At 41.8% G+C, this 15360-nt stretch overlaps 1 protein-coding gene across 7 annotated transcripts in view; it reads right to left on the bottom strand.

Moving 5' to 3' along the window:
- The window catches only part of gabbr1b (gamma-aminobutyric acid (GABA) B receptor, 1b), a 65374-nt gene that overhangs the window by 25145 nt on the left and 24869 nt on the right, over window positions 1-15360 (bottom strand). For 6 of the 7 annotated variants that reach the window (XM_027019739.2, XM_027019740.2, XM_027019741.2 and 3 more), the window contains one exon: window positions 4242-4408. In XM_027019739.2, coding sequence (XP_026875540.2) covers window positions 4242-4408 — 167 coding nt within the window. Of the gene's footprint in view, window positions 1-4241; window positions 5646-15360 lie in introns of those variants that run through there. The other variant, XM_027019743.2, reaches the window with a different exon arrangement.

The raw sequence follows: 15360 nt of genomic DNA, 5'->3' as shown, positions 1-15360 counted from the left end.
GCATTAACCTACACAGCTACAAAATCAGAATGCATCAATGTTAAAATTGTACTGTATTGCATCATTTGTATCTTATTGAGGCAGCATTCATGTCTGCAATATGATGTCACAGTATTACATGTTTGCAATGTGCTGTGCAATTACTCTGACCAATCTGGGGGATTAGCTATACAGGATCGAACCAATGGCTGTAATCGTTTTTATTACTACTGTTTGGGTGTCTTTGACAAGGTCATAGAGACGTATTAAGTGTTCACTGATGTGTTTTCTAACAATACAACAATGTACAATAAATAAATAAATAAATACATTTATTTATAAGCATAAACATAATTATCTAAAGTATTTTGCAATTTAAATGCATTTAGTGTCTTTGAGTGTCCTTCACCTGACTTTATGGTACAAAAGAATGGTAATTATTGATACACTGAAACACACATTTCTCCAAAATTTGATTTATTTTTACAAAGAAATTATTATCATGTTGTTGTGGCCTCTCTTTCGCAACATGCTATCTGTCATGATACACCTTCCAGTACCAAGTGACACCACAGTGACATCGATATGACCCCACAGTGACATCACAGTCATAGGGTATAGCTAGTCCTTCATTTTTAACAAGACCATACATCGTAGCACAAATAATTCCATTGCATACCTGTATAACCTCCTTTGTTTAAGATGATCACTATTCTCTCTGCCTGCTGTTGCAGATTTGTCCGAAAAAGGGCATATATGATACTGATAACACTGATGTGACATTCTTTGAAAATACAGAAAGCCAGGACTAGGCCTGAACAATTTTGGGGAAATATTTATGTCTGCGTTCCCACAGTAGATAAACGTGGCCTAAATCCAGGCTTTTTTGTCATATATGATGTGTATGTTATCTGTTATCTGTGTGGCAGTGTGAATGGCAAAAATACTGAATCTGATATTTTCAGTCCTGGATGTTCAGAATCAGTCTGAACATCCAGAAGGGAATTCATGCGATTTTACATCAGTCTAGCTGTATCTTCACTATAATTTCATACTGCCAGAAAAAAAAAAAAAAAGAATGACAACAGTGAGGGAAGATCTCTGTGGAGGGAAATTGAGGTAACACACCTCATAAACATTGAAATAAATTAGCTGCGATGTCCCACAGAGACCTGTCATTTAAAATCTTGGTCTTCCTCATGAAGGTCATGATAATTTGTTCTGAAGTTGCAGCTGGCCTCCAACCACAGTTTAACATCATTATTAATGTTAGACTAGTGTTACTGCTGGCTCCATTTTGATTGATTACCTCTGAATAAACATACCATGTGGAGCATAATGTTCTTTAACACATAGTCAGCATCAGTCTAAATGGTGTGATCTGTTCAGACTAATGTTGGCTATAGGTCACATTAAAAAGTTATTGGGAAAAGCCTAACAATAAAATCTAATTTGCTCAGGAAATCTGATTTGGTCCACTTATACCTTCTGTGTGAACGTAGCCTAATTGCAATATTTCTGACCCAATACTGTGATCACAATTTAAGTTGTGATTATGTTTTGTATGCTAAGCATCAAGTCTGTTGTATGATATCAACCTCATATCAACCTCAAGTCTGGATAATATCAACCTCATATCAATAATATCTACTGAATTGTCACGATTAGTCCTTCCCAGTTTCTGTGTTCCATGTTTTCCCTGTATTGTGCATTTTAGTTCCATGCCATAGTTTCATTTCTCCGCCCCTAGTTTGATTTTCCACACCTGTCCCTCATTTAATTCATGTATTTAAACCCTGCCTTGTGGTCCTGGTCTTACCTGTTCATTGTTTATTTGAATGGTTGTGTTTATTTGAATGTGTGTGTTTATGTGTTTAGTGAATGTTTTTGAAAGCCTGTCTCTGTATACCTGCAATTTTGTACTCCGTGTATCCTAGACTTCATGTTTCTTAGCCCCGAGTTTTTCCTAGTCTTTGATATAGCCCGATTCCCTTGTCTGTCTTCGTGGAATTTTGCCTTGTGTTTCCTAGCTTTTGTTTATCCTAGCCCTTGTCTTGTTTTGCTCATGTTTCCCCATATTCTACGTGTTGGCTCTATGACCCTGGACTGCTACAATGACTCTGATTTTGGATTTGCCCATAATAAATCTCACTCTTCTCCGCACACGCATCCGCCTCCTTGCTGCTCACCTTTACATGAATGTAAATACAAAATTATATTGTTCCTAAATGAAAAGAAACAGATGAGCAAACACAGAGTTACTATTATCTATTTATACTGCACTATTGTGGAGCTACTGTTGTGACAGGAAAAAATACTTTGAAAGAAATAATAATCTTTTAAACCCGTTTTAAAATCTTAATAATAAATAAAATAATAAATAAAATCTTTAATAATAAAATCTCAAAGATAATCAAAATTTAATCGGTTTCTGAACCAGCATGTGATATTGATGCATATAAAAACTCCAGAAACATTGATGGGCGTGATGAACTTGCACAAGCTCAACACTTGTGACCAGACTACTACTGTGTCAGTGTGATGAAAGGCTGGTCTGCAGTGGCTCTGTGGTCGAAACTACACAGGTGATGGACAGAGAGCCGTGAAGCTAGTGAACTGTCCATGCTAACAGGCAGCATATAGTCTGTAATTATGCACTTATAAAATGCACATGTAATAAAGTGTCTGGTTAGTGTAAGTGGAGGCGAGGTCTTGGTCATGGAAACCACGACAACTGCTATTGCTCTATTTTCCAAACTCATAGAGGCATGCTTAAAAGTACTTTAGGACAATTAAACTACCCTCCACCATCTAAATCAGTATGCACACAGAGGAGAGAGACTCTCTAATGGTTTGGCAGCATATGCAGACTGGAAGGCTCACGGATACAATCCTGGACTTGGAGGGATGGCAGCACATGTCAATATGTGTGGCACCCTCTGTATGGAGTAGTGACAGTGGGATTCAGTACACAAGGCCACACCTGATATACATTTGCTACCTGCCTAGCACTCTGACGATCACACCCCAACTAGCCTGCCCGTGCTGCCGTTCTGCTGTCCATGGTGCTGAATTGTGAATCAGCAGCAATGCCTGCATATGTGGGCTCTACGGGGGTCCACTGCCCTGTCTGTTACTGCAGCCGCGTCTTATGCTGCACTGCACTGAAATGTATTCAGTGGTCACAGTGGATTGCTCATCTGAATTGCCCTTTGTATGCCTTGTGCTGGTGTTTGACGCTAATAGTTACCCAGTCACTTTGTCTATGGAGTCAACTTTCTGTTTTTGCAGCAGCTATGAAAGGACATGATCTTTCCCTCTCTTCTTTTGTGGCAGGGATCTATGGAGTTATGTGTTTGTTTGAACTGCAGTTGCCTAGGTAACTGTTGTCATGCCAACCACCACCCCCAGTATCCCCTCTCCTTCTTCGTGCCTTTGAAGTGGAGTTCCAATGCAGAGCTGTTTCGACCAATCACAGTAAAGCTCTTAGCAATACCAACCAGTCAGAATGATTTAACTGTTTGCAGCCTGTGTGTGTCTCTGTGAGTCTCTCCTTCTGAAACTCTCACTGCTTGCAGTGTGTGTGATTTTTTTTTTTTTTTTGTGTGTGTGTGTGTGTGTGTGTGTGTGTGTGTGTGTGTGTGTGTGTGTGTGTGAGGTTGGCACCTCCAGTGTGGAGGAGGAGAGAAGCAGGTGGGAAAGATGGAGAAAGAGAGAAAGACAGAGTGAGAGGAACAGAAAGAGTTGTGCAAAACAAGAAATATTGACAGTGAAAACTGTTTAAAAGCCATTAATCCATTATAAAGTGTAGTTTTTTCCCCAGAAGACTCAGTCAGAAATCAAAAAAGATATTAAAATTCATTCAAATACACACGATCAAGTGGGAAATTCATACAGAATCATAATTAAGAAACTCTCATTACTAATTTAGCATTAATGAATGTCCAATGCAATTTAAAAATTAACTGTATCAATCACCAGGAACAATTTTTATTACTCCAGTCCTTGTAGACTAGAGGACCAATCGGCTAACTAATGACATGTTGCGATAAATTGCCAATTTACACAAAACATCTCCTGCGAGCACAATGCACTGAACGCCATGTCTTAAAAGTTACAAATACAGGCATTCAAACATTCTAGAATAAATGAATATCAATCAACAAGTAAACAAGGCATCTCACGTGTTTACTTACAGATATTGTTTATTTTTGACCAAACCTGTGGATACTGGCAATCCGCTGATTTTGGTAGTCACTTACCTTACTATCGTAGTAGATGAGTTCAAGCTCGTAGTCTGGGAGAATGTCCGTCCTCTTGTTGACCAGATCTAAGGCCATTTGCGCAGATGGCAAGCACGCTTGTCCGCCGGGCCATCCACCGCTCATAGGAAACAAGGCGCCAATGTAAAGCTTCTTTTTGCCTAGAGCTGGGCAGGGCCAGGAAAGGAGCAGAGTCAGAGACGCCACAATAAACGTGTATGTGGCCACATAGCGCCGACCGCCGAGCTGATCGTGGCTGTATCCCGCCATGGTTGGAAGAAAGCTTTAAATGGATCGATTAGCGCGCACTCGCGCGCAGATGCCCGCTGACGGGTGCCCACGCAGAATCTTCTTTTTCCCTTGTATACCACACGAAATACGCAGTTAATGACTTAACGTCAAAATGCAATCCGTGCAATGTTCTGAAGCGCCTCTTACGCCAAGTTTGTCCAAGGAGGGGAAGTGTCGGGTGGAAGTCGCACTGTTAACCAACCTACACTTTTAACATCTTTGTGCGTCTCCTGTAAAGTGTCGGAGCTCCTGCACATGTGTAGTCTGCTGATTGTTTGTTCAACTACAGTGCTAATATGGCATAATAAACAACGCTGCAGGGATTTGGTTTTATATAAGGGAGGATTTCTCTCAGCATCTAATTGATGTAATTGATTTACGCACAGAGGAATAGGAAGAAATTTAGCAAAGACTAATAAGGTCGATTAAAACACGCGCAGGCCACGGTCCGTTAATTGGATTTTGGCGGTAATATCAGTTAAAGAAGACCAAATAGTCCAATGGTGTTTTATTTAAACTTCAGTCCTAATAATCTGTATTACCACCACATGCCATCGTTCTGATGTTAAAACGCTCAGAGGGATTAAATGCGCTAAAGGCGATATTTGAGTCGTCTAAAATGTCACACATAAACTCAAGTCTTATGAAACAAAAGGAATTCGCCAAAGTAAGGGAAGTGCACGAGGATAAAGAACAATCCCCCGAGCAATAACGTCAAAGTGGAATAAAATATACAGACGCTACAGCCGCCTTAATTTGGTTTGGATTTAATATAAGACCTTTACATCCATTTTGCCTCGTAAGCGCGTAACCACATACTCATAGCTGTCCTGAACATCACTGCCAATGGGTTCAATTCAATCAAATTAACGTCACATTTTGCTTACGATCACCGCAGTACAGTATTATCCACTCAAGCTATCCCTCCTTGTGATGCATCGTCATATGAACTGTATGCGGATACAGGTTGATGCAGAAAATACTCGTGATGTAACTAATCCATAAAGCCTCCAGGTAAAAGAAACAGCATAAAAATGTTTAAAGCACCAGCTCGTAGCGGTATTTTCGTGGGCTGCAGCAGGGATACTGAGAGAGATACAGAACGTGCCGGGTTTTGAGAGAGACAGAGAGAGAGAGAGAGAGAGCGAGCCAGCGAGATAAAGGGGAGGGCTTGTGCTCTGTCCCTCTTCGTTTGACAACCCACTTTGAATTTGCAATCCTAACCAGCCACATTTATCTCGCCCTTCCTTCTTTTCTATGGCTGCTACACGCAGGCTTTTTGCTCTGCTCTCCAAATGGAACCATGCTGGCTTTCAATAGCTTGCAATTACTGAGCTTTATCTAGAATTCATGGTAATAATGATCTTAATTATGAAAGTGGACGCATAGTATGTGAAGTAATTTCTCTTTCTCCCACTCTCACATGTGCAAAAATGACTTTTGCACAAGATTCTTCCTCTCTGTCGCTTGCTGCCACTTTTCCCTCTTCCATCACCGTCTGCCAATCAATGGGATCTTTCAATCTAGCTGGGGTCATTAAGCAGTTCGGGTGTGCGGGTGTTAGGCTAAACTACATTTGGAATCCTGTTCTGTTTCTCTCTCCCACACACTCCCACACGTCTTCATTTACCACAATCTCCTTCGACCGCTCACAAAGCACACTAATCCTGTACGTTGTGAACATACACAGCACAGAGAAGATATGCTTGGTAATCCCACTAAGAGATGGAGAGAGAGCGAGAGAGAGAGAGAGAGAGAGAGAGAGAGAGAGAGAGCGAGAGAGAGAGAGAGAGAGAGAGAGCGAGAGAGAGAGAGAGAGAGAGAGTGTGTGAGCATGTGGCTCTAAATACATCTTCAATAATACATCTTCAGCTGATGGGCTGACACCGATCCTTGCCTCCTGTTACCCCTGTGGAGGGAACACAGTGTTTTCTATCTCCCTGGCTAGTTCCCTTCATTCACTTCATCCTCCCATTTCTTTTTTTCAATCTTTCTCTATTTACTCCCATCACAATCTGGAATATATGCATGTGTCTGGCTATGTGAACTATTTTTACATCAAAAACACAAACAAACAAACAAACAAACAAGCATTTGCAGCTGCAATCATGATAATTTGAGCTCCAGACTCCACTGAGAGCTATTAGGTTTGATGACGTCAGTGACGTCTGGACTGGACACGACTGGATTGAGACCCAGCACATGCCGAGGAAGAAACCAGCAAGGCATAAACCGAGTGACTCACCTTAAAATATTTTCCCCTCTTTCCCCAACTCCTCAGCAGTATCACTGTTTGTCTTGGACATGGCTACAAAACAGTGAAAAATCATGGCTTTACAGCCACTAACAGGAAAATGATGGCAACGAACTATCACACTGCATAATACAGGCATAACAAGCTTCATTCTTAGTCCTCAGTTTCCCATAGTGTGCTGCACCATATACTGTGTGTTCGTGATGGGCATTTGTAATATTTATTGCATCAGGGGAGACCTACCAATACTCAGCCTTTAGTTACATGCTGCCGTTACAAAAGCCATAAAAAGTCGGACATGACATCAAATAACCACAAGCTAATGATTACAGTGCTTCGCTCAGGACAATGAGACACATGAGAGAGAGCAAAGTGCACTGTGTGGAACTCACTCTGGACCCTTGATCCATAAACCCTGTTCATATTTTGGTGCAAAGCTGATTAGGAATTCTGGACTATGGACTATAATTCTGTAAGAGTGGAGCACTTTAGGTGAAGTGCTTTACTGAAGACAGGTAACTATAGAAGCTTGTCCATGTCTCCCTCTCTCTCTCTCTCTCTCTCTCTCTCTCTCTCTCTCTCTCTCTCTCTCTCTCTCTCTCTCTCTCTCTCTCTCTCTCTCTCTCTCTCTCTCTCTCTCTCTCTCTCTCTCTCTCTCTCTCTCTCTCTCTCTCTGTGTGTGTGTGTATGCGTACCCCATGTTCAGAACATCATTCCAAATACATAGATTATATACCATAACACTCACAGCAGCACAGCTATCGCTGTTCTTCCCGCTGTATTAGCAGCAGGTCATAGGACTCAAATTAAAGGCACTGAACTATTGCACCAGTGTTCTGTGTAGGGCAGATTTCAGCCACTAGAGTGGCTTGTTTACTTTCTCCCAATGGGCAGTGTAGCAGTAGATTGAGACAGGGCTCAGTCCCAGATCAGTCACTCAGCCCCCCATCTCCTCCATTAGCCTGTCTGGCCTGAGATGATTCATTCATGACATCACCTAATAAGAAAGCTGGCTCATTAAAAGTGGTTGATTTAGTGTGATGCTAGCACAGTAACAGTGTTACCATTTTTCTTTTTTCTTTGCCCACTCCGTTTGTCTTTCCATGTCATTCTCTGTCTCTGTCTTTCACTAACATTCCCTATCTATCGCCCTCTGTCTTTCTCTCTCTCTCTCTCTCTCTCTCTCTCTCTCTCTCTCTCTCTCTCTTTCTCACTGTCTTTCACTGACATTCCCCATCTGTCTCTCTCTCTCTGTCATTCTTTCGCTCTCTGTCATTCCATGTAATTCTTTGTCTGTCTCCCTGTAATTCAGTTCAGTTCAGTTCAGTTCAGTTCAGTTCAGTTCAGCTCAGTAAGCTTTATTGGCATGACCAATTGAAGTAACAGTAATGCCAAAGCAGTATTATAACATGAACATTACACAACATTACAACCTTTGCAATTAGGTAAATTAAGAATTCTGTTATGACAAAGAACCCGAATTCCCTATCTGTCTCCTTCTCTGTCATTCTGTCTCTCTGTCATCCTCAGACTGTCTCTCTCTTTCCCTCTCCATGAATGCCTGTTTGAAGCAGATGCAATACTTCTTCATCTTTTCAGAACGGGATCACAGCACAGTGCGCTGCCTATCTGGACACCCACACTCACTTTGGGAAAGAGTTTCAAGGCTGATGCCAGTGGAAGGATATCTCAGGTGCGCAGTAAGAGAGCTTCAGGTGCTGCCATTTACAGCCCCGTTAGCTCACAGCCCATGGAACTCCCTACCCACTAAAACAGAGCTGAGGTACGTTGGTGCCTCCACATGCTACACATCTCTCCCTTTCCACATCCCTAAAATATATGACGCACACCAGCTAAATGGAACTGAATCAGCATGTGAATCTTTTGGCTACATCCGATGCACAGGCATAGACCTCAAGCCCCAGGCTACAGCGAATTCTGGCTTGCACCCATAATAGAGCCCTAGATGCGGTGCCCTACAATTAAAATGGCTTAAAATATTCTCAGGGCTACCAGGCGAATGCACTTATCAAAACTACAGCGAAGACCCTCTTCGTCGGTCAGCCCTGTATCTTCAAATGCAAACAAAAATAGCATTTTACTGTAGTGACTACAGGGCAGTATGACAGAGATAATGGTCTCTCAGTGGCGGTTTAGTCCCCTCTTAGTCATGAATAAGTGTGCATCTTCTTACCAGCCCAAGACTCTCCAAGTATTAACGCATTGCTATTGCCAGAGGGGGTGTGTGTGCGGGGGATTACAGACGAAGTGTTATTTACAGGACTGTGTGGTGTCCAGGACTGGTCTTGATGGAACTGACACGGTTGCGTTTCTCGACGATGTCCTACCTCAGAGAGCCCCGCCCCCGAGCTCTTAGTGTGTACTAATGTGCATTTCTCACGGCAGGTGTAGTGAATAAGGAGTCTAGTGGTCGGGATATGCAATGGCTTGTCCTGATACATGAAAGGGGGAGCAGTGTAAGACCCATCAATGTGAAAAATACTGAAGTGCCCATAATAATGGGCTGCTGATAGTCCATAATCAGGCAAAATATATTTGGTGTCATTTTGTGCCTGTTAAAAAGATCATATTTAGCCAAATCCATTGAAGAACTGATTTCCAATAGGTAGTGTGAGAAAATAACAATGGTTACAGGTGTGTCAGAGGTTTAAATCATATCATTTCAGTTTCCAAAAAGCTGCCAGAAAAATATAAAATCTTTCACAATAATGAACAGTTCCTTGCCCTCCACGGGCGAGAGGAAATGACTGAATTGACAAATGTCTGCTGGCTAATAGTCATACAGCCAAGAGATGCGGAAAAAAGTATCCCATGTTGCCAGGGTCACAGCAGGATGGCATGATTGGCCCTGCTGGTTGCCAGGTCACAGCGGGCCACTGTGATTGGTTGCACAGGTTGCCAGGTCACAGCGGGCCACTGCGATTGGTTGCACAGGTTGCCAGGTCACAGCGGGCCACTGCGATTGGTTGCATAGGTTGCCAGGTCACAGCTGGGCAGCACAATTGCCTGTTTGGGGTTGCCAGATGCACAGCATGGAACTATGCGGACACAGAAACCACCTGGGAAGCCATAATCCTGTGCCTCCTCAACTTTGTACCACAAAGAAAACAAGCATGTTGTCTAGTGGTATTTTTTACTTGGTGTGAGCAAATAATGGCATAAACCGCACCTCATAGTTTGTTTATATGGAGGAGGAAAAGAAAGACAGGCACACAAATAAAGCAGTTGTCTGATTTGAAGCCCTCCTCCCACCCACTCCTCCATGACAATACTGGGGAGAGCTTTCTGTAGAGCTGCAGCCTGCTCTACGCCATCCCAGTCCTTTTAAGTGCTCTGCGTGGCACGCATTTTCTACGCAGACTTGCTCAATTTGACACCAAACTTCATTTGCTGCTAAATTTCTGGATTCGAAATCGCATCAGCACCCATTCTCCCTCGCCCCCCCCCCCCCCCCCCCCCCCCCCCCCCCCAAAGCCCACTACCAGAATGCAGTGCTTGCTGCATATGGGCAGACTTATCAGTCGGAGGCGAGGGGACATGAAGGCGTGCAAGCCGTAGCAAGACGCGTGGAGAGCTCGGCCAAAGAGACTCCGACAGGCATTTGACATTTTGCAGAGAGACAATAGCAGAGTGATGGAGATGCAGCAAGCACTCGTGCTGTGGACTGGTAGCCGGAGGCTGGCCGTCCTCACGGCCCGGCTGAACTGGAGTGTGAAATATGACCAGGCGCAGCTTAATAACACACCTGCTGGTTAGAGCGTCTGTTCAGCTAAATCCGGCTTAACCTCTCTGGGCTAAGGAACTCTGCTTCACTGTGTTTAACTATTTCAGTGTTGGCGGGGCTGTGGAACCAAGCTCAGCTGGGTCCTTTTCATTCAACATTTTCAGCTAATTACACAATCAGAGCGCTAAGAAAATAAGGAAAAACATCTTCAAATAGACTACTGAAGGCCTATGCTGTTTCTTAATAAACAGGATAATTACTTCACTTTGTTCTCTACACAAAGCAAATCGGTTATATTCCAGCCTGTTAGAATAATACTGTAACTAAATAATTGGCAACACTAGAATGAATGTAGTCAAATCAGCCAAACCCTACAAGTGGCAAAATGTAGCCAAACCTTACAAGTTGTGATCTTTTCTACTTACTGGCTAATACATTTTTAGTTTTTTTTTGTTTCACAGGCTTCTAGGAACCTTTATGTTTTGACCTTAATTTTTCATGATAAACTGAAGTCAGTTTTCTATATTGTTAGTATATATTCCTAATGGTATTGTCCCTGATTAATTAGTATCAAATTGTTTAAATTTAATAAGTATGATATAATTTGAATGTCATATTACTTCATCTAGACTACATAACCATTGACAAACGGGTGGGGAAAAATTATATTATCCAGCAATATCATGTCATGCTTTCAAGACCTTTCAAGTGCCACTGAAGATCCAGTTTTACTCAGAGATAAGTCATATAAGAAAAGAATATAAGTCATATAAGATAAGTCACAGAAAGAAAAAATATATTAAGGTATCTAATGCAAGTTGACTTTGAACACCAACTCTGTATTTGCCCTTCTTTACTGCTATCTGTCCATGGCATTTCCCAATTCCCTGACCAAAGACTTCTTTCATCAGAATCCCCCCACCACACACACACACACACACACACACACACACACACACACACACACACACACTCCACTCACTGAGGTTAGCTGTAATAATGTAAATGCGACGTGCACCACATCCATAAAACCACTCTTAATCTGGGTGGCTGTCTGCCAGTGGAGTTGGTCCCTCTCTGCTATTTCTGGCACCCACATTCTTCATGTTTATGGTGCATCTCTTATGATTCTGTCATCTCTGGAACGCTTATTTTATTGTTTGAAAGCACTCTTTCATTTCCACACTGCTCTCACTCCAGAGAATAGGACACAACAGAATTAGGGGGACCAACTAGTATTTCCAGGTCTTATAGAAAAATAAGCAAGAAAATAAACAAATGAATAATTGTTAAAAAGGGCAAGACAAGGTAAAAGAGAGACATTGACAAACAACATAACAAATCACATTTTGTTGAATCAGAGGCCTGTGCGCAGGGGCTATAGTAAAAAGTTCGAGTCTATTACAAAGGATAAAAAAACCTCCAGCCAGACTTTGAATGGCCTTGTTTGCAAAAATGCACATAAATAATTTCATTTATGTATGCTAACACGATGGTGAAATATAACCCCTTCACTTAGCACTGTGGGTAAAGGCCAATAGATCACAGTGAAGTAACTCCTCATCACTGTAAATGCATACACATAAAATACATGGTGCCAGCAACTGCATACATGCAAAAAAACAGGCAGAGTGGGAGAGAGTAGAAAGGGATGGAGGAGAGGAAAAAATGATAGAACAGACAGAGTGAGAGGAAGAATCGGGGCAGAGCTGCCAGGCATGGAGGATGAGGATGCTGTGACGCTCACTCCTCTTCCTCCCCGTGGGTGAGCCAGGTAACCTGGGTTGTGTTGACCAGCTGCTAGTGTGATGAAGGTGGAGTGGGTTCGTGCTGATGAACCACTGCTCTAATGACAGTGGAAGCAGCATTGGGGCATTCCAGAAGCTTCTCTCATGCTCACAGAGGTCTCACATGGAGCGAATGAAAGGGGTGCGCGGACGCGGCGACCTTGCAGGAAGGCGCCGCCTCGCACGTGCTGGTGTTGCGGCCAACTGGGTGGGCGGGGGCCTGAGGCTTTGTGGTCATTGGCTCGAGAAGGTCATGTGATCTGTGAGTTGGTGAATGTGGGAAGGTTCTTACAGGGTTTGCTGCAGAACTCAACAGAGGTCGCTTCAGAAGAGCAGTGACCAGGCTCACCATAACAATGAGAAAATAGTTACATTATAGGAGCTTAAAGAGATTGAACTTTTGAGCCTAAAGCTTTATTGGTGCTGTAGTCTACTTAGTCCCATGGTGTATTTTCTTGTTGCTCTTGAATGTTTATGAGCTCCTGAAGTCATTATTGTAGTTCGGGCAGATTCATTGTACCCGACGTTTAAAATGCATTCCCCCCAGGCTCAACCTTCTGCTATACTTGCTGTTCTTCCTTTTAAAGGGAGTGGCTGGGTTTTTTTTTTTTTTTATCAAACTCTCTTCTCAGTTTCTCTTAGTCCCTTGCATGCTTGCTGTCATCTGACCCACATAAAAGAAGAACACCTCTAATGCACAATGGCCGGGAGCCTTTTGAATCAAGGCACGGCTGTGATGGAAGTGCACGAGGCTGTACATTATGATCCTCTGAAGGCTGATCGGTACCGCAGGAACGGCTCCGTAGATTCAGAGCTGGAACAGCATGTTGCTTCCTGCTGCCTTCTTTTTCACAGGACCCATCAGAGGCATCTGCTGAAGGGCATTTCAGCTGATGATGATACAGTGAAATATGAAGTAAAACAGACAAATAGATGGTGTGGATATGGAGGCATAAATAACAAGGGGGAAAGCTCTTGAGAGTGCCGTGTTATTGATTGTAGCAGAAACAGAGGGCAAAGCTGAGGAAGAGTTTTGAAGGTGTCTCTGTGGAAAAGGATGGAGGTTTTGGGGTTTGTTTGTTTTTTTTTACTAGGACTGGCACAAGCTTGATTTTCCAACTTGTTCACAAGTCTGTGCACAACCTCTCCCTATTCCATCAGTGCCATACTATATCTATGAAATGGAGTGCAGGTATAGCTTTTTAGATTGAGGGTTTTTTAACTATCTAATCTCCAGAGTTCGTGAGCTGGATAAGCATCAAAAGAATGATTGCAGGCTTTAGTTATTATGCTGGTACATCTGAGCTTTTAGTACAAACATTATACACTGGAATTTAACTGAAAAATACATGCACCATAATGAAATACATCAGCCATAATGATAATGAGTCATCAAACAAAATGATTGAACATAAATCAATTTGTTAAGTTTATGAGAGCATTTCCGAGACCGCTTCTGCATTTTCTTTTCATGGAAGCATATTTTATATATATATATATATATATATATATATATATATATATATATATATATATATATATATATATATATATATATATATATATAGAGAGAGAGAGAGAGAGAGAGAGAGAGAGAGCTAGATAGATAAATAGATAGATAGATAGATAGATAGATAGATAGATAGATAGATAGATAGATAGATAGATAGATAGATAGATAGATAGATAGATAGATAGATAGATAGATTCCAGGTTACTGCAGTGTACTATAGCAAGAGATTTAGATTTAGAGTTTTTGGACAGAGGTCCTCCATCAGCTGTGCAAGCAAAGTGCTTCTGAAATAGAGGTAGGAGGAGCTGGTGTATATAAGAAGAAGTAAACGTTTACCTCATAACATTCATTCCATGGGGTTTCCATTTCTAAAATTCCAAGAGTGTAGATTATTCTTTTTCTTTGAGTTTCCTAATTTCATTGCTGCCATAGCAACAACTGGAAATGCAAACATATATGTCATTAATGCATTGTCCATTAGTATTAAAATGCTTTGCCACTGGAAATGACAAATCTTTAATTCTGATGGTCTGAAGGTGTTCAACAAACCGATCAGCAAGCCTTCTCTTGGTTTCTTCAATATAAAGCTGATTACATCTCTTGCAAGTAATACAGTAGACAGCTGCAGTGATGCATGAGGAGGAATGGGGGATGACAACTGATCTTTTTGTGCCAGTTATTTTGGTGTCTGTGTTAATAAATTTACATGTAGCACATCTAGAGCGGTTGCAGGCTACAGTACCACAGCCATTATCTGAATGGTCATTTATCTCACTCTTGACAAGCATGTCTTTGATGCTTTTGTCTCGTCTGTAGGAGATTAGTGGAGGATGCTTAAAAAAGGATGTGGTCTCTGCATCGTCCTGGAGGATTCTGAAGTGTTTAAGTATAATATCAGCCACTATTTTATTTGTAGGATGATAAGTTGGCATCAGGGGAATTACTGTATTCTTACCTGTAGACTGTTTATAGGTCAGTGCATCTATTCTCTGAACAGGTAAAATACAAGCAAAGGCTTCATCTAATGACTTCCTCAGGATACCACCAGTTTTGAAGATATTCACACATTGCCAGGCTTTTCTGGTGGATGTCTTCACTCTCACTGCAAATCTGCTTAAGTCTAAGTAGCTGGGAGAAAGGGACAGAGTTTTTACATGCTTTGGTATGTGAAGAATTGCACTGCAAATAGTACAATTTGCAAACTTCACTGAAACATCCCAAAAGGCTATCCTCATGCCAGGGCGTGCTATAAAGTCAAAGTCAGATTTATTGTCTTTCAGACTATACAACAAGTAGTGCACAGCTGAACGAAATTGCGTGTACTCCATGTATGCACAATGTGGATGGAACCCGGAGAATGAAGAAATTAACATTTGGAAGTCTTCTAATGTGTATGTAGGAATACCAAAAATGTCATCAATGTATATCAGAAATTTTAAGGGTACAGGTCCAATATATTGCTCAAAAATGTTTCTCCACAAATCCAACAAAGAGGTTTGCATAGGCTGGTCCATTTTAGAACCCATACT

The sequence above is a fragment of the Electrophorus electricus genome, chromosome 8 (genome assembly GCF_013358815.1).
Source record: "Electrophorus electricus isolate fEleEle1 chromosome 8, fEleEle1.pri, whole genome shotgun sequence".
NCBI lineage: Eukaryota > Metazoa > Chordata > Actinopteri > Gymnotiformes > Gymnotidae > Electrophorus > Electrophorus electricus.
The sequence above is the reverse complement of the archived record's forward strand: the minus strand, read 5'-3'. Positions and strand labels throughout refer to the sequence as shown.